General features: G+C 40.8%; 2 protein-coding genes across 6 annotated transcripts in view; one reads left to right on the top strand and one right to left on the bottom strand.

Moving 5' to 3' along the window:
- The first annotated feature begins 797 nt into the window (after positions 1 to 797).
- On the top strand, positions 798 to 14,506 carry mppe1 (metallophosphoesterase 1). 4 transcript variants are annotated; one of them, XR_008566417.1, is made up of 10 exons: positions 798 to 1,271; positions 1,333 to 1,441; positions 3,551 to 3,654; positions 5,584 to 5,664; positions 5,755 to 5,866; positions 5,940 to 6,023; positions 6,327 to 6,449; positions 12,252 to 12,392; positions 12,484 to 12,634; positions 12,749 to 13,726. XR_008566417.1 is itself a non-coding variant. In XM_054755683.1 (9 exons), the coding sequence occupies exons 1-9, from the start codon at positions 1,039 to 1,041 to the stop codon at positions 12,520 to 12,522; spliced, it is 1,026 nt and encodes a 341-aa protein (XP_054611658.1). In that variant the 5' UTR covers positions 798 to 1,038; the 3' UTR covers positions 12,523 to 13,727. The 4 variants fall into 4 exon arrangements, 2 of the variants coding, with proteins under 2 accessions (XP_054611658.1, XP_054611650.1); XR_008566416.1 differs by having other exon boundaries at positions 12,484 to 12,920; positions 13,010 to 13,726; XM_054755683.1 differs by having other exon boundaries at positions 12,484 to 13,727.
- Positions 14,507 to 15,204: 698 nt separating this feature from the next.
- Positions 15,205 to 24,588, bottom strand: part of LOC129169320 (guanine nucleotide-binding protein G(olf) subunit alpha) — a 91,545-nt gene continuing 82,161 nt past the window's right edge. For both annotated transcript variants that reach the window (XM_054755652.1, XM_054755661.1), the window contains exons 6-11: positions 21,610 to 21,664; positions 21,443 to 21,516; positions 20,494 to 20,552; positions 20,163 to 20,414; positions 17,550 to 17,617; positions 15,205 to 17,209 (exon numbers count right to left, since the gene is read on the bottom strand). In XM_054755652.1, the coding sequence (XP_054611627.1) occupies positions 17,063 to 17,209; positions 17,550 to 17,617; positions 20,163 to 20,414; positions 20,494 to 20,552; positions 21,443 to 21,516; positions 21,610 to 21,664 (655 nt within the window). In that variant the 3' untranslated portion in view covers positions 15,205 to 17,062. The remainder of the gene's footprint in view (positions 17,210 to 17,549; positions 17,618 to 20,162; positions 20,415 to 20,493; positions 20,553 to 21,442; positions 21,517 to 21,609; positions 21,665 to 24,588) is intronic.

Below are 24,588 nucleotides of genomic sequence, written 5' to 3'. Positions count from 1 at the left end.
CCTTCCCTCCCATCATCTGTCCTTCACACAGGCCATACAGCTAGCGCAAATGTTACTTATCTCTCCTATAGCTATTATAAAATACTTATGTGAAACAAACATACATATAGCATGCTTTAGATGCACTCATGAATTTCATTTTTTAAACATACAAGTGTAAAAAGAAGCTAACCACTGTTTGATTCATTATTTGGTATGTTGCTGATTTTTTTTTTAATGTATGTGTGTTATATGTCTAATTTGAACATTTATTTTAACAGTCCTACAAGTGTAAAAAGAAGCTAATCAGTGTTACCAGTTACCAGTAAATAGCTGATTTGCAGTATCTATCTTGGTGATTTTTTTTTTTACCTTATACGGGTAATTTTTACACTGATTTTTAACAGTATTAAAAGTGGAAAAATAAGCTGATTTTACTGTTGTTGCCATTTGTTCTCTTAGTGATTTTTGTTTATGTTTATGTGTCACAGATGCACCTGTAACGCATGTCATTTTACATTTCATGTGTAATTTAATGTTGATAGTAAGACCTAAAAAACAACAACTAATATTAGCTATTTGCTGTCTTGCTGATTTTTTTTACGCATTCACAGATGTGCTTTATGCAAAAGTACCTGTAAAGGAGAGGTTACCAAGGGGCATTTTATAGGTATTGCTGGAATTATTACGTTGTTGTTTAGTGTATAATACTTGATAATATTTAGGTATTATATTAGCATCTGCTTAGTAAATACGTGTCCGTGTGGTCCACTTCCGGTCTTGTAGGAGCGAATTTTATTTTGCTGTTGGACCGGAAATGTGGATGCAGCTTGACAAGCGGAGCCGCGCAGAGCTCGCCTCGACTGGCTGCGTCTGTCTCCGTCGACGGACTGTCGTTTTGATTCTCTCTCAACTTTGCCGCCATGACCATCACCCGGCCGGGGACGTGAAGAAGAATACGAAAGAGGTGGAGGAGAATGTGAAGAAGAAGATGCCTGATGGGTCGTTCCATCACCGCCAGTGCGCCAGTTGGGGGGTCGTCAGCACCATAACAAAGCCATGCCGAGGTTCAGCGTCAAATGGGGGCTCGCCGTCTTGCTGATGCTGCTGGTCGGCGGCGTCTTCTTCTTCTGCGAGTATCTCATCTACTTCCCCACCATCCTTAAGTGCGCCTGGCCCAGGATTGAACATGCACGCGGCGGGGAGGACTCACCCCCGGTCCGCGCCATGGTGCTGTCGGACACGCACCTCCTGGGAGCCGTGGGGGGCCACTGGTTCGACAAGCTGAGGAGGTAACAACAAAGCTAAAAAAAAGGCACCTTCGACTTGATTAGGCGGGTTGCTTTTGTGCAGGGAATGGCAGATGGAGAGAGCTTTCCAGACAGCCGTGTGGCTCCTCAGGCCCGAGGTGGTCTTCATCCTGGGGGACATCTTCGACGAGGGCAAGTGGAGCTCCCAGAAGGTAAGGATGCATCTTCACAGATGCTTTACTTGATTTGTTTCACACATGCTTTACACTCACAAGTGAAACATGTTAGAACAGAAGTATGAAGCAGTGGAGTTTATTGCATCCTCATTGGTTCTGGATGATACATCTCCTCTTGAAGCAAATGAGTCAAAATTGAGTTTACTACGTGTCTCTAATAAATAGTAATGGTAATGGTTTCATTTCTGTGAACATGCATACAAGTTACATTGGACTACATCACTTATTACAATTCAGTTCCACATGTCCTAAAGGAGTAGGAAGAAGCAAAGCTTATTTAATCCTACCCCCATCCATTTTACATCAATTGCAATACATTTATTCACTTCCTCTATTCCAAATGCACTTGAATGAATGGGAAAATAATATGGTAATGCAATAATGTGGTAGTCAAATATCTTGTCACTGTAACTAACTCAAATTGGCCGCACGGTGGCCGAGTGGTTAGCATGTTGGCCTAACAGTCAGGAGATCGGGAAGACCTCGGTTCGAATCTCCGTTGAGTGGAGTTTGCATGTTCTCCCCGTGTGTGTGTGGGTTTTCTCCGGGTACTCCGGTTTCCTCCCACATTCCAAAAACATGCATGCATGGTTAATTGGAGACTCTAAATTTAAAATGAATGTGAGTGTGAATGGTTGTTTGTCTATATGTGCCAGTTCAGGGTGTACCTGAAATTGCCATAACAGAACATAGTTTGATAAGTACTCAGATAAGAATGAGGGGTAATAATTGCCAAGGAAGAGTTAGTAGTGAGTGTACTGTAGTAGTGATTAGACATAGCATTGTACGTACAGTGTTTCAAGGCTCTTCTTCCTTACAAACATCAACTGCTTGTATTGTTTCTTAAAATCGCTCCTTAGTGCATTGTTTGAGTTCCGTAATTTGATTCCACATACTGAAATACTGAAGGTTTTTAACATTGGTCTTGCACATACATTTTTTAAGTTTAATTTTTCCCTGAGGTCATATTTCTCCTCTCGTGTTGAGAAGAATTGTATTATATTTTTGGGTAGCAGATTATTGTTTGCTTTATGCATAATTTTAGCTGTTTGAAAATTGACTAGATCATCAAATTTTAGTAATTGTGATTTTAGAAATAGAGGATTAGTATGTTCTCTATACGTGGCATTATAGATTATCCTAACTGATCTTTTTTGCCGTACCTTTAGTGAGTGAAGAGTACTTTTATAATTTCCCCATATCTCCACACAATAAGTTAGATATGGTAATACCACAGAGCAATAAGGTATAGAGTGATTTTTGATCGAAGACGGATTTTGCTTTATTCAATACTGATGTATTTCTCGCCACTTTATGTTGTATATTTTTGATGTGAGATTTCCAGCTCATCTTTTCATCTATTATGACCACCAGAAATGTATTTTTGTTCACCCTTTCAATGTCAATTCCATCAATTTGTATTTGAGCATAAGTATCCTTTCTGCTATTACCAAATAGCATTATTTTAGTTTTACTTAGATTCAGGCATAGTCTGTTTTTATCAAACCATCTTTTTAGTATAGTCATTTCATCTGTGACTTTTTTAAATGAGCTCTAGTGTGCTATCTCCACAACAGACGGCAGTGGTATCGTCTGCCAAAAGTACTAGCTTTAGGTCTTTAGTGACTCTAATAATGTTAAAATGCATATTTACAAGGTGGTAAACAGGTTTTCTATGCTCTAATTAGAAAAATATTCCATTTATTAATAAGGAATTCTACTTTGCAGTTGTCACAGTTGGGTCTGGAACCAATTAACTGCCATAAATGAGGGGTTAGTGTATGGGATATCAGTAGGAAAGCTAACATAGAGCATCTCTGGTAAAAATTTAATGGTATGCTTGGGTTATCACTGGGAATAAATACCCTACTGTGATAAAACACTGGAAAAACAACTTCAATAAATTCAGTTCAGTTCAGTTGTATGTGTGTCAAGGCTGTTGGTCCCCCGAGATGAGGCTTTGGTATCCTGTAGGTGGCAAACAGTCTCCAGAGATAGAATGAAATGCAATGAAATGAGAATGAAATGCGCCGAAGTGAGAAAGAAATGCAGTGAAATGAGCGTTGTTGTTGTTTGTGTCTGCAGCACTGGGAGGATGACGTGCGTCGGTTCCACAGGATGTTCAGACACTCCAGCAACACAGAGTTGGTTGTACTGGTTGGTAACCACGATATCGGCTTCCATTACGAGTGAGGACACACACACACACACACACACACACACACACACACACACACACACACACACACACACTTATATGTGTTTATGGAGTCAGTTCATGATAAAGCATGGTAGAGTTTGATCAGAGTTTCACTGTCCTACTTTCACACCAGCAAAGTCATAAAAGTCATGCTCTCCTGGTGTCCCCCATGGACTTCCATGCCATGGACTTCACTTCCCTTAGCGGCTTACAATCGAGACACAAGACCCTCCAAACCCAAACAGTTTGGTGGTCAAATAACTCTGAATTGGACCTAAAATTTCAAGGAAAATGTCGAGCAAGAAAATGGCTGAACATGAGCCTCCTAGGCTGTATTTTTTACATTTACAAATTAATTACATAATTCTGAATTGCTCGCTAAGAATAGTCTCCATTTTGTGCAAAATGATGATTCCTAACAAATGCGCCTTTATTTATAATTACAGCCACTTGCATGATGAAATGTGACTTCAAACATTTGCCTGTACATTAACTTGGTACAGTCCTCACATTTCAGCAAGCATTTTTATGACAGTGCAGTCCCTCAGTTATGCCGTTTAATTGGTTCCAGACCTGACCATGATAAGTGAATTTCCGCAAAGTAGGATTCAATATTAATAAATTGAATATTTTCGTAGTTTGAGCATATGAAACCCATTTATGTCGTTCTAAATACATTTTTTACCATTATTAGAGCCCTGTAGACATGAAATCACACCCCTATAGTCACCTTTAGACTCCTTTTATTCTTTCTTTACACTACATTGATAATGCGCAGGCTAAGGGATCACTGCAGGGATACAAGAGACAGCCAAGGCTGCATAGCATGCTAGTGAGCTAACTAGTTAGGCTCCAATTTATTTATTCTTAACTTAAGAAGGGTTTCAAACGGAGTGGGGAAGAAAGACAATGAAAGAAGCCAAAAATGTACCACTTCCACACAGAATGGGAGAAGTATTTTTTCACTCTGTAATGTCGGACATGTCATGTCTGACTACATGCCTTGTGAAGGTAATGTAATGTAATGTCATGTCTCATCAATGTGCCATTACAATGACGCCTAGACGCCAGAATACTACATATAATCTGTCTTATATTTTTTTTTACTAATAATAGACCATAGTCAACCACGAAACAGCGATGATTTACTAATACATTTTTGAAAAACCACGATAGAGTGAGGAAGCGATATTCAAGCCGCAGTGTAGCGAGGGACGGCTATATATCTTTTCAAGCGACAGATGCACTACCCACTGAACACATGGCTCTATTATTGTCAACAGAGCTGGCAACACAAGTGAGTAGCAAGATGATTGTGCCTTGCCTACAGTCAAGCATGCACGGTCTGGGCTGCACAATTTGGGGAGCTGCGGTTCACTTATGGGAAAGTAGAATTCCAAAATGTACTGTGAGATTGTGAAGGCAGAAAATGAATTTGAACAAAGTGAAGAGACTTCTAGAGGGGATCTTGTTGGACTTGTGAGCGTCAGCTATACTACAGTACAGTATTACTACAGTACTATTAGTATACTTGCCTTTCCATCTAACAGGATTGTCAAGTCGAGCAAGTCATGGAAGACAATGTCAACAAAGCTGAAAGACAAAAAAAGAGGAAGCTCAAGCAGCATGAAGCTGGAATGTTACACACACTGACATATTAGCATACACTACAAGCAATAATAATTCACGTATTGTTACAGTAATAGCTCAACATTGAGCATTACCATCAGAATGGGTTATTTTGTTGTCCATGGGTGACAATAATGTTCAAAGTACACAAGTCAGCTACTTTTGCTTCTATCATAAGATGACTAAGTTGTTTTTGGACGTGTGAAATAGCAGGAAGTTAAACAAGCATGAGGAAGTGAAAGAGATTGTTGAGTTTTTTGGCGACAAGCAACTTTGTCTCCCCCTGCAGGATGGACTGGTTAAAGCTGCAGCGCTTTGAGAAGGTCTTCAATGCCTCATCCACCAGGATCGTCACCAAAAACGGAGTCAAGTAAGTGACTAAGGGAGGAAGTATAAAGGTACTAGCATTTGATTGCTGTAATAGTTATAATAACAATATGAATATAATATCCTCATTCAGTTTCCTGCTGGTGAACAGCGTGGCCCTGCACGGTGACGGCTGCCCCATCTGCCAGGCTGTGGAGAAGGAGCTCATCAAACTGTCCAGAGACCTCAACTGTTCTCTTAGTCAGGTCGGCAATATGCGAAAAAATGTGCTGCTCTTGCCGGAAAAGCAAAGTCAAATGTTGGTTTTCTCTGCCGCAGAGCCCACAGTCCAGCACCGCCACGGCGGTGGACAACTGTGAGGGCGCGCAGGTGTATCCCCCCACACCCCCCATCATGTTACAGGTAAGCTAAGTAAATTGCTTTAGTCTGTTCCAGAATCAAACTGAAGGAAAAGGGTGGAAAATGCCAGCTCTTACTGACTGTGCTAAAGGGTCTTTGTGCTAACAAGTGATGACGCTGTAGTCCCCTTGCATCATGTAACTTCCTGTCAAGAATTCTTCTTCTCTTTCTTCACCGTAAAAAAAGCCACAAAAATCCAGAGAAAAAGCAGACAACACATGTAGATTTTGGCCATTTACCAACAAGTATTTCTAGGGAGAACAGATGAATGAATGAAGTCGTGATGAGGCTGTTCCTGCTCTCTAGCACTACCCGCTGTACAGAGTGAGCGACGCAGGCTGCACAGGCACAGACGCTGCGCTGCCTGGAGAGCGACACCTTCTGTTCAGGGAGAAGTATGATGTGCTGTCAAAGGAAGCCTCCCAGAGGGTGAGTGAGTCCTAAAGGGTCACTGACTTGATTTATCAACTTTGCTGAAATATGTTATATATTGTTTGTAATTATGTTGTACATTGTACATTTTTTGAATGCAAACAGTAAATTAGCAAAAATGACATTTATAGTTCATGGAACTATATTAGTTCCATGATGAACTCGTCGTTGCAGCAAAGCGTCATTTACGGAACTGACATCAGCGGAGTAAAACCTCTCAGCTAAAGCAGAGTAAACAAACGCTTCTCGAGGTAGCTCGTCGAATTCCATCCATCCATCTTCTATGCCGCTTATCCTCACTAGGGTCGTGGGAGCCGATCCCAGCTGACTTTGGGACAGACGCAGGGTACACCCTGGACTGGTTGCCAGCACATATAGACAAATGGAATGTGGGAGGAAACCCACACAAGCATGGGTAGCCACGCACGGGTAGCACATGCAAACTACGCACAGAAATGCCCAACGAAGATTCTTTCAGATCTTCTAACTGTGTGGCCAACATGCTAACCACTCGGCCACCGTGCGGCCCAGCTCGTTGACTTCATTCGGTATATTTTTCATCAAAATAGTAGTCATGCCAAAATGTGTTGCTGCTGGCTGTTTACAATATCCAAGTGATACTGTAAATTAGTTTTCTTTTCCAAAAGACAAAGGTGTAAGACTACAAAGGACAAAGACAAGTACAACGAGAGACAGGTGGAGGTCCACCCCGAGTTCTGTGCTTTGTAGTGAACATTACACTGATGACTGCTATGAAGGAACATCTTTGTAAGAAGCATTTGGCTTGAATGTACGATATAAACGCATTTTGAAAAAGGATGCTTCTACTGATGCTACTCCTGATGCGGTACACAGGAAAAAACAGACAACAAGAACGGCGTCAAAGTTGCCACAGAACAGAGTAAGTCATGTCTTGTTTACATAATGTTTTCTAAACACTATTCCACCATAGTGATGATTATACATGTTATATAAACATCTTTTCACAGCAATATGTTGACATGGCGAAATCCACAGTAAAAAGACTATAAAACCTCTTTACGCTCATTGTGAAGGATAACAAGAAAACAATAATTGAAGGATAAACAACTCCAGAGTAATTTCCACTTACTATTCTGTGTTTTGAAGGTGACCAATTGTAATCTCCATGTCTTAAGGCTTCAGTCCATGTTGTGCAAGTTCTCTATTTCATCTCCAAATGTTCTCCCTTCTGTTCTCCTTGAAAACTAATGACACATCTTCGCTGTAAGCACTTTAAACATCCTCTGTCTCGTACACCGCTATGTTTGGGTAGGTGAACGGTGTCACCCCGATGACGTCACTTCCGGAAACGAGACTGAACAGCGACTAATGCGCTACATTAGTTCGTCGTGGGTAGCACCATGAATTAATAATTAGTGATGTCCTGATCTGATCTTCAGGATTGGGATCGGCTGATGATCCGCTGTATTTTGAAGACCGGATAATATCAGCTTCTGCCACAAGATCGGGCCGGTCTGGTTGCTGTATGATCTTTGTAACTGTGGGCCACACTACAACATGGTAGGTGCGGTAATGCACCTCAAAGCTGGTTGCCATTCAACTCCCACCACCCACAAGAAGCAGAAAACGCAACACCACCATGCAGACATGTCCGCTGTGTACCGTGGTGAGGTTAGTTTCATGCTGGATGTTGGCCATTCGGCTCCGTAGCGACAGCGGTAGTTCCCCTCACTGTGCCCGGACTGCTGTGTCATTGTGTGGGCCACTCAATCGTGGCGAAATCTCATCACAAACACTACAAAAAATGTTGAAACGGCGGCGAAAAGCCTTGGAAATCCCTCTATTACGGAGGGTGAAAGGAAGCTAGCAGGGTTATCTTATTTCAGCAGAGAGTGTTAGTGCAGGTGTGTGTGTGTGTGTGTGTGTGTGTGTGTGTGTGTGTGTGTGTGTGCGTGACTGTGCGTACTGGATGAGTATACAGTCAAACTTGTCTATAGCGGCCACTAGACGGAGTCTGCAAAAGTGGCCGTTATAGACAGGTGGCCTCTATAGACAGGTTGGCGTCCAGTTTGAATGTTGACCGGTAGAGGAAAAAAAAAAGGGAAAAAAAATAATAATAATGTTGACCAGTAGAGGGCACTGCGGACTGCGGATAAAAGTTGTACAGCACTACTAGGCTTGTTATTATCATGGTTCATGGTTTTAATCCTGAACATGCATATGAGTCAAACAGTAGCACATCACATAGTACAATTCACAATTTTGCATGTCCAAAAAGGAGTAGGAAGAAGCAAAGCTTATTTAATCCTACCCCTCATCAGTTTCACATCAGTTGCAATACATTTATTCACCTCTTGTTCTTCCAAGTGTACTTTGTAGGTCTACATGACAATGTAGTGCAATCATAGTCAAGGTTTTTACTTACTAAAAGGAAGCTAGAGGCTTAATAATAACTGATAGAATATATCCACGACCCACAGAACAAAGCTGTGCTAGTAATGTCTTACGCTTGTTTTTAATATTTTACTTTTTATACGGCAGAGTGTCATTACAGCTTTAGTTCATCAGGAAGTGACGGGAAGTGACGGTGGGCGTCCCGAGCAGGAGAGCTAGGCTCAGTGCTAGCTGTGAGTTTGGAAGTGTGTTTATGTTGGCGTGGATGTAAAGTCCTGCAGTGTTCTCCGCTGTTAATAAAGCCATTAAAGTGCATCGGCGACGTGAGTCTCTCCTTCCCCACAACAAGCGGCATTACAGTATTGACCAGTGCACACCAGGAAATAAACGGTGTCATTTCTTACAGGCATTGGCTGGACAGCAATGTAGTGGGGCTTGTTTAACCTTTGCCTTGTGGTCAAGCAGGAAGGAGAGACGATGCTGAGAGATGTGTGTGTGTTCTGAGCTGCTGTCTGGTGGCCGCGTTCAAGAAATAAAGTTGGCAGAAGCAACAGGAGAAGTTTCCTTCTTTGCTTCGGAGCTGAATAACACTGACAAGTTAACAGACTAGTAGCGAACGGAAAAGAAGACTGCTTTTTTTGTGTCGAATACAGAAGATGAGGACTTTGATGGATTTGTGGATGAGGTTTGATGAAAAATAACGTGAGTACATTCTAAAATACTTCAATTAAGTACAACCGAACTCAGTTTTGCTCCCGCTGCCGCATGCATGCTAGCGTATGTTTTTTTTTATTGTAGCGTCGCTGGGAGCACGTCCTGTTCCCAGTCTACTTTGCGGTAATGTTTTGGTGCAAATGCTCTTAAAGTTACATGTTTGACCAGGAAATAGCAAGCTCAAAAGAAGACGGCTTTTTTATGTGGAACAACTGACAGTTTGTGTGGATCTTGTGAATGATTGTGACTGAGCTAGGACTCAGTAATTAAAGTCTACACACGACGGCTTCATTGATTGAAAAACCAAACTTTTTCGTGCATGGAGCTTCTACTTGAGTCGGTAATTTGGCCGCTATATGCGGTCAGATATTGACCAAGGGAGACAAAATGGGTGGCCGCTGGCCGCGTTGGACAGGTGACTGCTATACACAGGGTCTATAACATGGAAATTTGCTGGGCGGGATTTTTCAGTGGCTGCTATAGGCAGTTGACCGTTCTATAAAGGTGGCCGCTAAGACAGGTTTGACTGTATTTTCACCATGTTGTGTTTTACCGCTTTAATGTAAGGACCATTTTACAACGTAAGGACCATCTTACAATGCCCACGACGTGCAGGTTCTGAGTGAAAAAAAAGAGAAGCTATTGGCTGTCCTAGAAGTGTCTGTATTATGTCACTGTCTAATTTGCATATCATTTGCATACAAGGTTGTAAAATGCTGTAGGAAAAAAGCATTATCTCGTACGATGGACAAAAAAGTGAGTAAAACACCTTCATTGAAATGGCTATTGAGAACTTTTTTTCAATTAGCACAATTGAGCAGCCAAAAACAGATCATGCTGTTTATTCTATGGCTTACACTAACATGTATTGTTAGTGTGGTTGGTGAGGAGCACACTCTTCTGGTGACTATATGTAATAGCAACTGGTTTATCAATTACTTACATTTACCCTAAGAATTGTAAAATAATCCACTTCATTTTACAAATAAAGAGTTGCAATAGACTAACAATAAAATATAAACACACCCTCCTCCTTTATCCAGGCAGTGTGCCGACTTGTGACTTCCTTTGGGCGGCGTGGAACTGTGAACAGCAACAGTTGCTCAGTGAGAACACAAAATGCAGAACAATACGTGCTGTCACTTTTGAGTCCCCAAAAACAGAAAACTCACCAACGACACCAGAAAAAGTCGCTAGATTTGTCACGAGTTGCTTTTGAGAGAATAGGTCGTCAAGGGGGGTTGGAATGTGGCCATATCGAGTGACAATATCGCCAAGTTGGCAACACTGGACGGGAGGCACGTTTATTCTTGCACACAGCTCGTATCAACCATCAATTGCCACACAACACACTTCCGGCCTTCAAAATAAGAGTGCTCGTTGTCACATTTGTCTAATTGTGTAAACAAAATTAGGGTGTCATAAAAATATCATGCATTAATAATGTGAATGGAATTACATGTGTGATTACTGCTTCCTTAATCACAAGCACGGGCATTACTGTTTATTGAAGATGTAGTAGCAATATGTGCTGAGGCTGACGTCCCATTAGAAATGTTAGCTAAGCTACATCCATTTCTCACTGCATCAATAAATGTAAGGATTTTTGCATTTTTTCATGGATATTTTATTCACTAACCCAAATAGCAAACACTCTATGCTGGTAAAATAAGTAAAAGGTAAAAACACGGAATTCTAAAAAATTAAAATGGAAAAAACGGAATTTGGGGAAAAACAAAAATGGATTTCATGAGAGAGTTTGCTAAAGAAGTGTCCTATATTCTAAATGACACCACAAATTGATCTACAACCATGTCAGATGATTAGTGACTCACATGACCCACACAGGTTTGTTCCAAAAGCCAAACAATATTGTCGGTCATGCTGTGTAGTAAAAAAGTAAATTCAGCAATACTTTGGTTGCATTATTTTTAATGCTTTGAAGAGCTATTTTCATAACCATATTCAATTCCACAAATTCATGTTTGTAACAAATTGTTATTATTAAAAAACAAAAAAAGATTGGTACTGGATCGGATTGGACCAGCAAGAGTGTAAAAAAAAATGGTATCGGATCAGATCGGAAGCCAAAAAATGTGGCTCAGGACATCACTATTACAAATGTAATTTTTGCAAATTTCCCATTTGCTTTCAAAAAATGACTGACCAACGTAGAACACACCTGGAGAAGCACTCGGAGACTGCAGACCTCCGCCAAGCGCCATAGTCCCCCCCTCCCATATCCAAAATAATCATCCTACATTTTTTGGATCAGTCTTTGATATTTTGTAGAACCTGTTGGAAAGTTGTCCTGTATTATTTTTTTGTGGAGTTATCTGCACAAATGCTGAAAATGGTCCTATCTCACAATGTTAAAGAATCCTTTATAAAAAATTCCTGGATCCAGACGGTGAGCTGGATCACCTCCAAAATTGAATCAGTCCTTGCATATTCCATTTCTGACAATTCCTGAAAATTTCATCCAAATCCATTCAGAACTTTTCAAGTTATTTTGAACACAAACAGAAAAACAAACAAACAGATAAGACACAGGCAAAAACATAACCTCCGCACTGCACTTGGCGGAGGTAACTACAAGCAATGTATAACATCGTTAGCAAAGTTGATCAATCTCCTTAACTGCTTGGGCTTCCAGAGTTTCTCTCTCTCTCTCTCTCTGAGCCAGATGTCTTTTTTTTTGTTCCTCAGCTGCTGCAGTGGTTTAAGCCCCGCCTCATCCTGAGTGGCCACACCCACAGCGGATGCGAGGTCCTCCATGACAACAAGTACCCAGAAATTAGCGTGCCATCCTTCAGCTGGAGGAACCGTAACAATCCCAGCTTCATCCTGGTGGGTGTCTCGTGGGTGTGCAACTTTGCGATTTTTACGTGACTTATGGGAAACGTATTGAAAAGAAACACCACGCTGTTTACACGCACAGGCCACAACATTAGGTACAGAGGTGTGTGATACTAGGTGACCAGCAGGGGTGTAACGATTCATTCACTATTCAACTACATCGATCGGGGTTCTCAAGTTTCCACTCAGGAGGACATGTGCTGTATTCATATCCATCTAACATCGTTTAAAAGGTAATCAATCGAATGAATCGATACTAGGAAATTATCTGTTTTCTCTCCTGGTTTGGTCTCATCATTATCAAAACTTATTATCATAAACCCACCACACCACGGTATCCCGTTCAGTGTCTGTGTTAAGCGCGTCATCAAGATGGAGGACCCATCGCGACCCTCTCAGCGGCAAAAGGTACAAGGAGGCCACATTACTTGCTAGTTGCTGAACCGTTCTTTCAAATGGCTGCTCTGATCAGGACGATTATCAGCACGAAAAAGCCCCTTCTTCCATCGGCCCGTACAGGTGAGAACGTTTCAACACCTAATTTTTTAATCTTAAGCATGTCAGCATTATTAATAATTTACAATAATTTCCTTTACAAAAAACAACAGGAATCTAGGAAACTTCACCTGCACTGTCCAGTATCCAGGTATTTATTTCACAGTCACACTGGTTGAATTGTTGGCTAAAAAGTTACTGAATCGATTTAAAGTTAATGAATAGTTTCGGATCGTATCGTTCTAAATTAACCAATATCGTCTTTGAGTCTTATCGGCAACCACGAATCGTGATACGAATCGAATCGTTATTAAAACAAATCGTTACACCCCTGGTGACCAGAGTCATTATGATTAGCATGAGCAATTACAATTAAAAAAATAATAATTATCTGCAAATAACTATTACTTTCTTTGTACAAGTTGTAGTATGTTTTTTTAATTATTCTACTAATTTCTATTTTTTCATATGAAATGGTATACTGTGGAATATGTTTTGTCATATTAACAATGATACCTCATTAAAATATAGACAGTACTAAAATAAAACGAGGTGCAGCCTACATGTACCATGATGCATTGCTGCCTCGCCTCTGACACTAAAGCCCGCCCCGATAGTGACGTTGTGTCACAATGGCTGACATAAACACAATGTTGTCACGAACATGTATTTAAACATCGGACTGGAAGCAAAATACTAGAAACTGCCTTTTTAAACTCGTCTATATTCATAATGTTCACAGACATGTTTCAGCGATTAAGATGCTAACCCGTTAAATGACTGAGAATATTCACAGGCTGTTTGGACTCTCCACCCCCACCCCCCCACCCCTATCTCCAAGGCGTCAGTGTCCCCGAGCAGTTATGCTCTGTCCAAGTGTTTCATACCGGAGGAGAGCACGGTGATCGGCGTGTACTGCTCAGCCGGCCTCTGTCTGCTGCTGCTCATCCTGGCTCACTGTTTGTGGATGAAAGGCCTGCTGCAGTGCCTCAGCATATGCCTGCTTGGGAAGCACAAGTCGATGTGAAACTACATTACAGCAGCCACCGCGACCATTCGGAAGCGGAGCAGAGCTGCGATTACAACTTGGGATTCGTTCGAATATGCCAAAAAACCGTCTTGGTTGGGTTTGGAATGCTTCACGACACTGTGAAGGACGCGAGTTTATATTTCAGTCTAAAATCTTCCTCTAAAGGACTCAAAGTTGTGATATTTATTACATGCTTTTGTGGCCTGTATCGCACAAACTGATGTAAATTTCAGTTACGGTTACCCCCGTCCCCCGAAGGCCGTACTTGTTATAATGTACCAGGTAAGAGTTGTAGCCGGGAGGTCCCGGTGACTCAGAACTAGTCACCATTGACTTTGCAGCACTTTGCCTTGTTTTTTGGCAGCCAGAGACAAAGTTTATGATAATTATATTCGATGTGTTATTTGTCTGACATCCGTTGTTGAGCCATGCATTCACTGTGATCTAATGTGAACTCAATTGTCATATCATCGTATTTTATTTGGGATTTATCTTTGACACATCTCTGCGGTAGCTCACTTTCGGTGCCAAATTGTTGACATATTTCTAATGAACTGCATAATAAATCACCATATTTACACCTGGTTGGAGTTTTATGGAGTACAAAGTAATCACTAAAAAGGGGTTTAGGACATGGTATTGCCGAAATCTGCAAATTTGATTTAAATAGAACAAAACTGTTATTATACCCATCATTTTCCCCAAATATATACAATAAAGGAGAATATTTGGCAGATGGAACCAGCTTAGGTTTGCAAAATGTTAAATATTAGTTAAAATGCTGTACTAAAATGGTTTTAAGTACGTTGTATTTACGTACTCCTTTATTGGCTCTCAGCATATTATATAAATCAAACGATTGCGCTATAGTCAATATTGCACTAATTTGCTTTGTCAACTTTAAGAAGCTAAGATGTGGATGTTTTCTTCAGATAGCATATATTTACCAACATCGGTGTGGGTTTTAGCATTTTTAATGCATAAAATGTATCAAAGTGGCCCCTGCAGCCTTTCATTTTAATGTTGTGTACGCAGCCCTGCTTGCAGGTTCGGACACCCCTGCAGGAAAGGGATAACCAAAATTATTGGTTTAAATTTGCTTTGAAATGATGAACAATTGTTCAAGTGATGGTGAATAATTTTTTGAGATGTTTCTCAAAGTAGGAATCCGAACTACTAAGTACTTTAAAAGTATATTAAACATTGTAGATTGGCATTCCCGATGGGACTCAACTGAGGACACCAGTGGATGCGGTGGTGCAAATGAAGCAAATCAAATCCTCTAATGTGCCTCTTTATTTAAAGAAAAATAAAAATATCAATTCATCATCCTCCCGGACCCAAACGAGGTGTTTGGCACCTCCAGTCACTCGGTGGTCACGCTTTATTTTATTTTATTTTTGGGGGGTTGTGGGGTGGGGGCTGATGCTGTTTGTACAAGAAGAAGAGCTCGTCTCGTCTCGTCTCGTCGGGTGCTGCTCACACATTCATTAGTGCCTGTGCCGTCGCATATGGCTCCCAAAGGACCAAAAAATTACTAATATTGCACACTCTCATTTATTCCTCTCCATTCTAAACATGCTTTCCTATGTGTGTATGTATACATATTTACTGTATACATACATAGGTATGTACACCTAGGCACACACAAACATGTATAATTGTACATATATATTTATATAGACCTATAAATTTACATGTACATACATTTATAAAATTCTTTACACATACTCTCCTTGCACGCACGCACGCACACACTTCATTTGAGTCCATGTTGTCTTACGTACACGTGCACAGGCACGCACATCAGTAAAGATCTCAGACGCACTTGAAAGGAAAAAGAGACAAGAATGTTGGCTCCTATTCAAAACAACACCAGTTTGCAATTTGGACACTTTCAATGGATTTCCAATGTTTGTTTAAAGCAATGATCAAATCAAAAATAAAAATAAAATTCAAAAGAAAGAGGAAAAGGCATGGTCCTCTCTGCAGGTAAGTGGTTAATTTGCATAATGTATACAGCTTTTTAAGGATTCTTTCCCTATTTTTTGTATTATTTAATAAAGAGCATTTCCTCTTTTGTGTGTGTTTTTTTTTTATAAACCAGAAAAAAACTAAAGTCTACAGAGAAAGTCCCCCAGCCAGCAGAAAGTCCTCTGCTGCCCGGAAAGAGTTTGACATCAAGCTGTACAGCGCAGTCCAAAACATACTTACATCTGAGCTCATTTACAGGTACAGCCATAATCAAGGCACAAAGATCTACAAGTAGATTTGTTTTTCTTTCAATCAAGTTGTACAAAATAATATTACATTTTACAGTCTGTACACCATCATTCAACCTTGCACAGTGTACAAGTTAACACAAGAACAACAAAAATACACTTTTCTCTCCTCCCACCAGGTATGCTAGAAGGATGGGTGTGTGTGTGTGTGTATGTGTGTGTGTTTAGGAGGGTCAGCAGGAGGTCAGAGTCTGGAGGTGTTCGGGGGGGAAAGGGGGGGGCCTTAAAAGGCTAAAAGGTTCATGTAGCTCACTCGCTTTTCCTTCATTTATTTTCATTGCACCCTCCCCTCACTCCGCATGTGTCGCTCCAAAGCTAACATGGTGGCGAGGAATAAATATGCGATGCTACATTGTGTGTGTGTGTGTGTGTGTGTGTCTGTGTGTGTGTGCTTCCTCAGGACAACCAGCAATGTACTGCAAAAAAAACAAGTTGATGCAAAAGTGCATTTAACTCTTCATCCATATTCTATGGTTGCACGTGAGCAGGTGGAGGGGGAGTTGGAGGGGTGACACACAAAGGGGGCGGAGGCGGGTGATAGACGCATGCACGCACACACACAGACAGACATCCTGTATGTGTTCAGGTCCAATGAGAAGGCAAAAAAAAGGAAGGGGGGGGCAAAGAAAGGAGGTAGGGTGAAGCTTAGTGGAATGATGAATCAAGGCCTTCAAAAGGAAACATGAAAATAATAAGCTAAGTCAAATCAATCCATCCATCATTATTAGAATAATCATAAAAAGCAAAGAAGAGGATTTGACACACTTCAGTAGTACTTCATTGTCCTCCACAGCAGGGGGGGGGTTGGTGGCGGAGGATACAGAATGGCGGAAGAGAGACGGGACGTGCTCCCATCACAACAGTTCGTACTGCCGAAGGTGCATTCTCTGGATGATGTCCCGGCAGTCGTTGAATACCCGTCGGATGTTCTCCGTGTCCACGGCACAGGTGAAGTGCGGGTAGCAGTAATGTCGCCCGTCGCCACTCGCCGTGCTGATCCGCTGTGGCGGATAGAAACATGAAAGGCATTTACAGTCTTCAGTGGAATGCATGTAAACATCAAAATAAGGATGAAATTCATGTACAGGTTGCAATAAAGATGGAAGAAGTGGAGAGTGAAAGTAAAAGTAAAGATGAAAGCAAAGCTTGTGTGTTCAGTAAGAGTAACTTGAGTGCTTTAGTAAAACTGTGTGCTGGTGTCAATGTTTTGGTAAAAACAACTTGGAGTCTTCACTAAAACAAAGGATTTGAGTGTTTTTTATTCTTCGAATGATTGACTGAAAGTAAGGCGTGAGTTTAGTGTCAGCACAACAATGGTGGCCGTCGGCCTTGCGTAGTTACCAGAAACTCGTCTCGGATGAAGAACTTTGCTCTTGTCACTCTGGGGTCCTCGCCGGGTTCAGGATTTGCTGGAAGGGGGACAGATCTAACATGAACACACATGACCTGTGTGCGTATGCTTGTGTGTGTGCAGTTGCGGCCAAATGTTTTGAGAATGACAAAAGTGTTGGTTCTCACAAAGTTTGCTGCTTCAGTGTTTTTAGATCTTTTTGTCTAAGGTTATGGTTGTTCCCCAAGCCTTAGTTATCACCTTTGCCTTTGGAAAAAGCACAGCTGGGAGAAGTTGCTCTTGGAGGTTGTTCTGGTACCGTTCTTTATCCATGGCTGGGTTCTTCTTAAATTGTGAGTGAGCCCACGCCCCTCGACTGAGAAGCAACCCCACACATGAATGATTTCAGGATGCTTTACTGTCAGTGACTCAAGACTAATGGTAGCGCTCACCTTTTCTTCTCTGGACAAACCTTTTTTCAATCAAAAAGGGGATTCATCAGAAAAAATGGTTTTGCCCCAGTCTTCAGAAGCCCAGTCTCTGTGCGTTTTGCAGAATACCAGTCTGTCCCTGATGTTTTTCCTGAAGAGAAGTTCTATGCGCTCTTCCTGACACCTGACACCATCTTCCAAAAGTCTTTGGTAGCCTGCCTACCATTGGTGGTGCCCCGATTCTGCAGCTAAATCTAGTTTCGGAGACAATCCTGACGCTTGCTGGACTTCTTGGGCATCCTGAAGCTTTCTTCCCAACAACTGAACCTCTCTCCTTGAAGCTCTTGATGATGTGATAAATGGTTGATTTAGTTGCAATCTTACTAGCGGCAATATCTTTGGCTATGAAGCCCTTTTTGTGCTAAGCAATGATGGGTGCACATGTTTCCTTGCAGGTAATCATGGTTAACAGAGGAAAACAAAGATTTCAAACACCACCCTCCTTTTCAAAACTTCCAGTCTGTTAAGCTGAATACCAATTCCACCCCTTGCGGGGCTACTAGTGAGTGGATACACACACAGCATGCTAGCAGCAAGTTAGCAAGCAAACACTAACATAAATGAAGGCACAAAAGCTGAATGCCAAAGCCCCAGTATGGAGGTGCAGCAGAGCCTTCGACCCGTCCGTCAACGCTTACTGAGGCGTTTGGTTGGCAAAGTAAATCTAAATGAAACTGCACAAAATGTCGCACGCTCACAGACAGTGTCGCTCGCTACATTGCAAAGCCTACATTTTGGCAAAATGTTAAAAATGTTTGACAGACAGTGAATTGCCTGGGAGACGTACATGTCACAAACAGCAAATCCTGAACTGTATAACCGAGTGAAAGAAGATGTGTTGAAGGACATCAGAAACATTGCATTTTACTCCGCCACCACAGATATGTGGTGCAGCTCAATTATGACCCCCTACATTAGTTTAACAATACACTACATAACTGTGTGTATGTGTTTTTTATTGGAGAGTGTTTTTTTTCTTAACAGAGACAGGGACTATTTTTTTATTGTTTTTGGTTATGATTGTGATTTTGATTTAAGTCACATTTTTGCTAAAAGAGACTGAGTCCATTTTATTTTCATTGAGTTTTTTGTCTTTGTTTGTTTCATTTATTTAAAAGCTCTTGACATTCCAATTACAATGTTAAACACTTAAAAAATAAGAGCGTATTGCTTTTGATAAGATGTACTTTCGTTATTATGCCATATAATTCATGAAAAAAATGGTCTCCAAAAATATTGTCAATAATATTGATTATCGACAATAATTTGTAGGACAATTATCGTCCAGCAAAATTTGTCATCGTGACAGGCCCATCTAAGTTTATTCAACTTTTACAATCCAACCTTGTCCCATCTATTTTTTTTACCATTATTCTATTTGTTTTCAACACACTAGTACTATATTACTCTTACTATAGTATTTACAATGACTTAATAGTTGTACCCCATCGATCATGCATGTGTCATTCCTGAAGGAGATGCTGAGCCAAGTGACGTCAGCCCTCTGCTACACCACACAGCACTCCAGGACCATTCAAAAGCTGCAATACCAGCATGGAAAAGTCAATTGTGACAAAAAGCCAGTCTGGACGTTCTTACAAAAGAATCTGAGAGAACATCAACGACAGGAGGAAACTGAAGCAAAAACAGGGAGGTTCTTAAACCTTGAAATAATGCTTGATAAGGTTTATATATTCGTTAATGTTCATAAAGTTTCTATTTTATATGAATATTTGATACATTTTCTGTTTTTATAAATGTTGTTACAGTGCTGGTTGATTACAGTTGTTTGTTGTTTGGCAATACATGTCACACTTTGTAAAAATGTGTTCCTTCTGTTTAAAAAGCAGGCTATATAACAATAACATCATGAAGAAATGTATGCACCTTACCTTATGGTAGGAAACATTTATTATGAACAATTTCATTGTCTCATCTGCCAATGTCACAAGCAGAAAGCAGCGAAGGCTGATGACGTAATGAGTATCAAGACTTTGCAAATCAGTGCCATTCATCTTATCACTCTTCACTGAGGCAGCAGACATTGGAAAAAATCATATTTGTGTCATTCTCAAACTTTTGGCCATCTGTGCGTGTGTGTGTGTGCGACAGAGAGAGAGGGAGATGACCCACCTTCATTTGGTATGGTGTAGCGGGCATATTCGGGGAAGTAGTCTTCAATTTTGGATTTTCCAGCTAATACCTTCTCGGCCAGCATGTCCTGCTTGTTCAGGAACAAAATGACGGAGATGGTGCGTAACCACCTGTTGTTCCAAATACTGCGGAAGAGGTCCAGGGCTTCCCGTAGCCGGTTGGTGTTGTTGTCTTCCCTTATGACCATGTTGTAGCTACTGCTGGCCACCACGAAGATGATGGCCGTGACGTCTGGGAAGGAGAGCAGACACAGCGATGAGGGTGGGAACAAAGAAATGGCCGACAAAAGCTAAATGCTTAAACGTCTCACCGTTAAAGCACTGGATCCATTTTCTCCTCTCATCCCTCTGGCCGCCAACATCAAACATGCTGTTGACAGCACAAACACGCCAGTTATTCCACTAAACTCACTCACGCCCTCTTGTGGTCACACACAGGGATGCTTTTTAAAAAAAAAAACAGTTTATGATTTTCCAACACTTACTACAATGGCCCATTTCTTTATTGATTTATTACACCAGTCATCGTCTCATATTTCTATATTTTTTATACATTGTTTAATAAATATATTGCCATGATATATCAATAAGCTCAATGAATATGCAATTATTCCCATTCAATATATGTATACTATGGACATTATTATTAAAATATAGATCTATGCTAGGGATGTCCCAATCCATCTTCAGGATAGGGATAGGCTGCGGATCTGCTGTATTTTGAATGATCAGATAATATCGGCTTCCGTCCCAATCCGGGCCGATCCTGTTGCTGTATCGTAACACTGGGCCACACTCACAACATGGTATGTGTGGTCATGCTGTGTAACAACAAAGTAAATTCAGCAATAATTGCTGAATTATTTTTAATGCTTTGAAAAGCTATTTTCATAACCATATTCAATTACACAAATTCATGTTTGTAACAAAAGCTTACTATAAAAAATTATTTTAAAAAAAAGGATCGGTATGGGCAAGACTATAAAAAAATCCGATCGGAAGCCAAAAAATGTGGATCGGGACATCCCTAATCTATACATAATGTGCCTTTAAAAGCTCATTTTGAAAGCTTGCAAGCACAATATGGAAGCATTCATAACCAAATGTTATGATTTGATTCCACTTGTCTGACCCAAAGCTCAGAGGTCTTCGTTTAGTCTTGTGAGATGGGCATTGAAGAAGTTGTCCTTTAGCTCAAATTGGGAATTTCTCCCAACAATGCAGTCAATCAAGCCTCTCAGGGTTTAAGAACACACTCACTGAAAGTTGACTTTGTCTACTTGGAACCTCGTCTCAAAAATCCCTGAAGTTAACACTCGGCAGCGTAGCAGGTCCTGGAAAACATGGCAAACAAAGATGGTGATGGTGTCACGTTTACCAACCACCCAGGACAATTTATGAGAATTGGCGCTGATGAGAGGTTCCACCTGGTCTGTTGGTGTGTAGTCGCTCTGCCTTACAGAGTCAATTCTGTCCAGGAAACTGCAGATAGACACAAACACACACAACACAAGTTAGTGCACTGATGCACACATACTATACTAAGCGCCACACCACACTACAACCACCCTCCATCACATCCTGAAACCAGCAAAACAACAACAAAGGCCAGAAAAAGGAGGCCAAAAGTAAGATGGCCGACAGCAACATCCAAACACCGCAAACACAGAAATGATCCAAAACCTACAACATACAAACACCACAAAACAAGTGCAGAAAAACAGACATGCTGCCGTCATATAAACACTGCAGGATCAAAAACAAGCGCACAGGAAAAATGGTAGAAATGCCAAACCCCCAAAACAACTGCATGGGAGAAACGCTGCAAGTTTATATATACAAAACAGCAGCTAGCCATGCTACCTGGAAGTCAGTCAGGCTAGCAGGAAGTTAGCCAAGCTAGCAAGTACACCAAACCTGAGGGATATTTACCTTTAAGACTTAAAGGGTCCCTGACATGATTCACCAACTTTGCTTAAATATGTTATATATTGTGTGTAATTTATGTTCTACATTGTTCGACTTTTGGAAGCGAACGGTCATTTTGCAAAAATTCATGACGAGCTAGGTCATGACTGTCATTCCTCCTTGTTTTGTGTACTGGGGGAATGGCATCCCTTTTCAAAATGCATTTATAACATACTTTGAAGCCACATGCTTCTTGTAAAGGTGTTCCTACGCATGCTCTACGCACACATCACTGCAGTGGTTTGCTTGGTAAGGTATCAGAAAGAGGCAAAAATGATGATTGCTCTTTTTCAAAGGCAAACCTTCCTCTTTTGGAAAAGAAAAAAAACTTAACAGTATCACACAGATATTATAAACATCCGGCAGCAACACTACATTTTGGCATAACTACTATTTTGATGAAAAATATACTGAACCAATCGATGATCTACCTCGGGAAACGTTTGTTTATTATGCTTTAGCTGAGAGGTGTCATCCTTATGATGTCACTTCTGGAAATGAGGCTGAGCTGCAAGTTACTTTGTCATGGCTGGAGCCATGAACCATAAATGTATTTTTTGCAAATTTACCGTTTGCTTTCAAAAATCGAATAATGTGGAACAGGGCTCGGGAACCTTTTTGGCTAAGAGAGCTATGAAAGCCACATACTGTAGTTTAAAATGTATTTCAGTGAGAGCCGTATAATATCTTTTAACATTGAATGCAACTAAATGTGTGCATTTTTAAGCAAGACCAACAATTTTAGAATATAATAAGTCTTTGAATTTATTATTTTTATTAACATTGTTATACTGAAGCTATCCAATAATAAATAAAATACTTCTTACCATTAATGTGACTTCTGGTGCTGCATGTTCTGCACCGTACTCCATATCTTTCTTTCTTTTTGCCATCTTCTTTGTCGAAAGGCTTGGCTCTGCAGAATTAGCTATCTGACTATTTGATTAAAGGTGGGAAGTTTACTTCTTGACATCTCAATGACCCGGGCAGGCTACCGCATTAGCCAGTAATAATCGAGTTTTGGTGTCTGACCTGAAAAATATCGGAAGAACAGCTGGCATTGGCTCTGGCCACCTGCATTGCGGTAGAAAATGGATGAATGGATTAAAAGTTTTATATTTTGAACGTTATTTGGAACACTGATTTCTGCAAAAAATGTAAAATTATTATTTTTTTTATCGTGTTAAGAAATGTCAGAGTCAGATATCAGTCATGAAAAGAGCCACATCTGGTTACCGAGCCATTGGTTCCGTGCCCCTGATGTAGAACATAATTACAAACAATATATAACACATTTAAGCAAAGTTGATAAATCATGTCAGAGACCCTTTAAGACGTAATACTATAATACGTAATATTATAGCACAACCTATTTTTGTATCTGTCCATTCCGCCAACATTCTTATGTGCAATCCCACTCATTGAACTTGCAGCATGTCTGTCATGCATGTGTTTGGAGAAGGGTTTCTTTTGTTTGTGTGTGTGTGTGCAGCATTTTTATTTTACATGTGCTTTGGATCCTACAGCGTTAATGTGATTGCCGCATTATTTTTCAGCTGCAGTATTTTGCATTAGTTTGATTGTTTTTGGTTTTGGATCATTTTTGTTTAGAGCGTTTGGACGTTGCTGCACGTGAAAAGGTAGGTCATAGTAATGAAGCCACGCCAAACAAGCCAAATATGAAACAGTCCACGTCTCCCATCACGCCATGTTGGACAAGGGAAGTGCTGAGGCAAGAGGTGTCCACAAGGGGGCAGGGCTGTTCAGTCTGGTCTATTTTGGTCCTGGTGTAGCTCCAGTGATTAGTGATTACATAAGCAAGATAGTGTGGAGGTTAGCTTCTCCACCAGCGAGCAGCGAGGCAGCGGCAGTGTTAGCATCAAACGTTAGCTTGGTCTCTATCACAACACATGACGGACGTAAACAATGGTGCCTCATCCAAGACACACTTTTTATTTATTCATTTATTTTTACAACATTTCTGCTTGACCGTTCAACAGTGAACCCGAGTTGGAGACAAGTGAACTACATGAGCTTGAACAAGCAAGTACACTTACAAATCCACTTATTAGGCATACAATACAATTATTCAGCCTTGACAATGATCGTTCTCACACTGGCAGACAGCTGTACCAGTGTACTGGATCATACTCATACAGGTACCAGATGATTAGAACGGCAGAATGCTATTGAACATAAACATAACACAACATAAAGCAGCCCCCTCTCCTCGAAAAAGACATTCAGCCGCCTGTTTTATGGCGTTTTCTGCTTAAAACGGAAATAAAACGGGATTTGGGAAAAACGGATTTCATATGGCCCTACAAAGCCATCATGAGTGGACAAAAAAAAGGTCAACCCATTCAAACAGAAGGATGTCAACATCAGACATATGTAACCATGCAAAATACAACATTTTGACACGGAATTACTATAAA

This window comes from Dunckerocampus dactyliophorus, chromosome 2, assembly GCF_027744805.1.
Source record: "Dunckerocampus dactyliophorus isolate RoL2022-P2 chromosome 2, RoL_Ddac_1.1, whole genome shotgun sequence".
Lineage (NCBI taxonomy): Eukaryota > Metazoa > Chordata > Actinopteri > Syngnathiformes > Syngnathidae > Dunckerocampus > Dunckerocampus dactyliophorus.
The sequence above is the reverse complement of the archived record's forward strand: the minus strand, read 5'-3'. Positions and strand labels throughout refer to the sequence as shown.

Bases quoted from the DNA above. Each gene is read 5' to 3' on its own strand.
- mppe1 (XM_054755675.1), top strand. From the start codon at position 1,039: ATGCCGAGGTTCAGCGTCAAATGGGGGCTCGCCGTCTTGCTGATGCTG. The intron at 5,665-5,754 runs GTAAGTGACTAA...ATCCTCATTCAG, and splicing joins GTCACCAAAAACGGAGTCAA to TTTCCTGCTGGTGAACAGCG. The intron at 6,024-6,326 runs GTAAGCTAAGTA...CCTGCTCTCTAG, and splicing joins CACCCCCCATCATGTTACAG to CACTACCCGCTGTACAGAGT.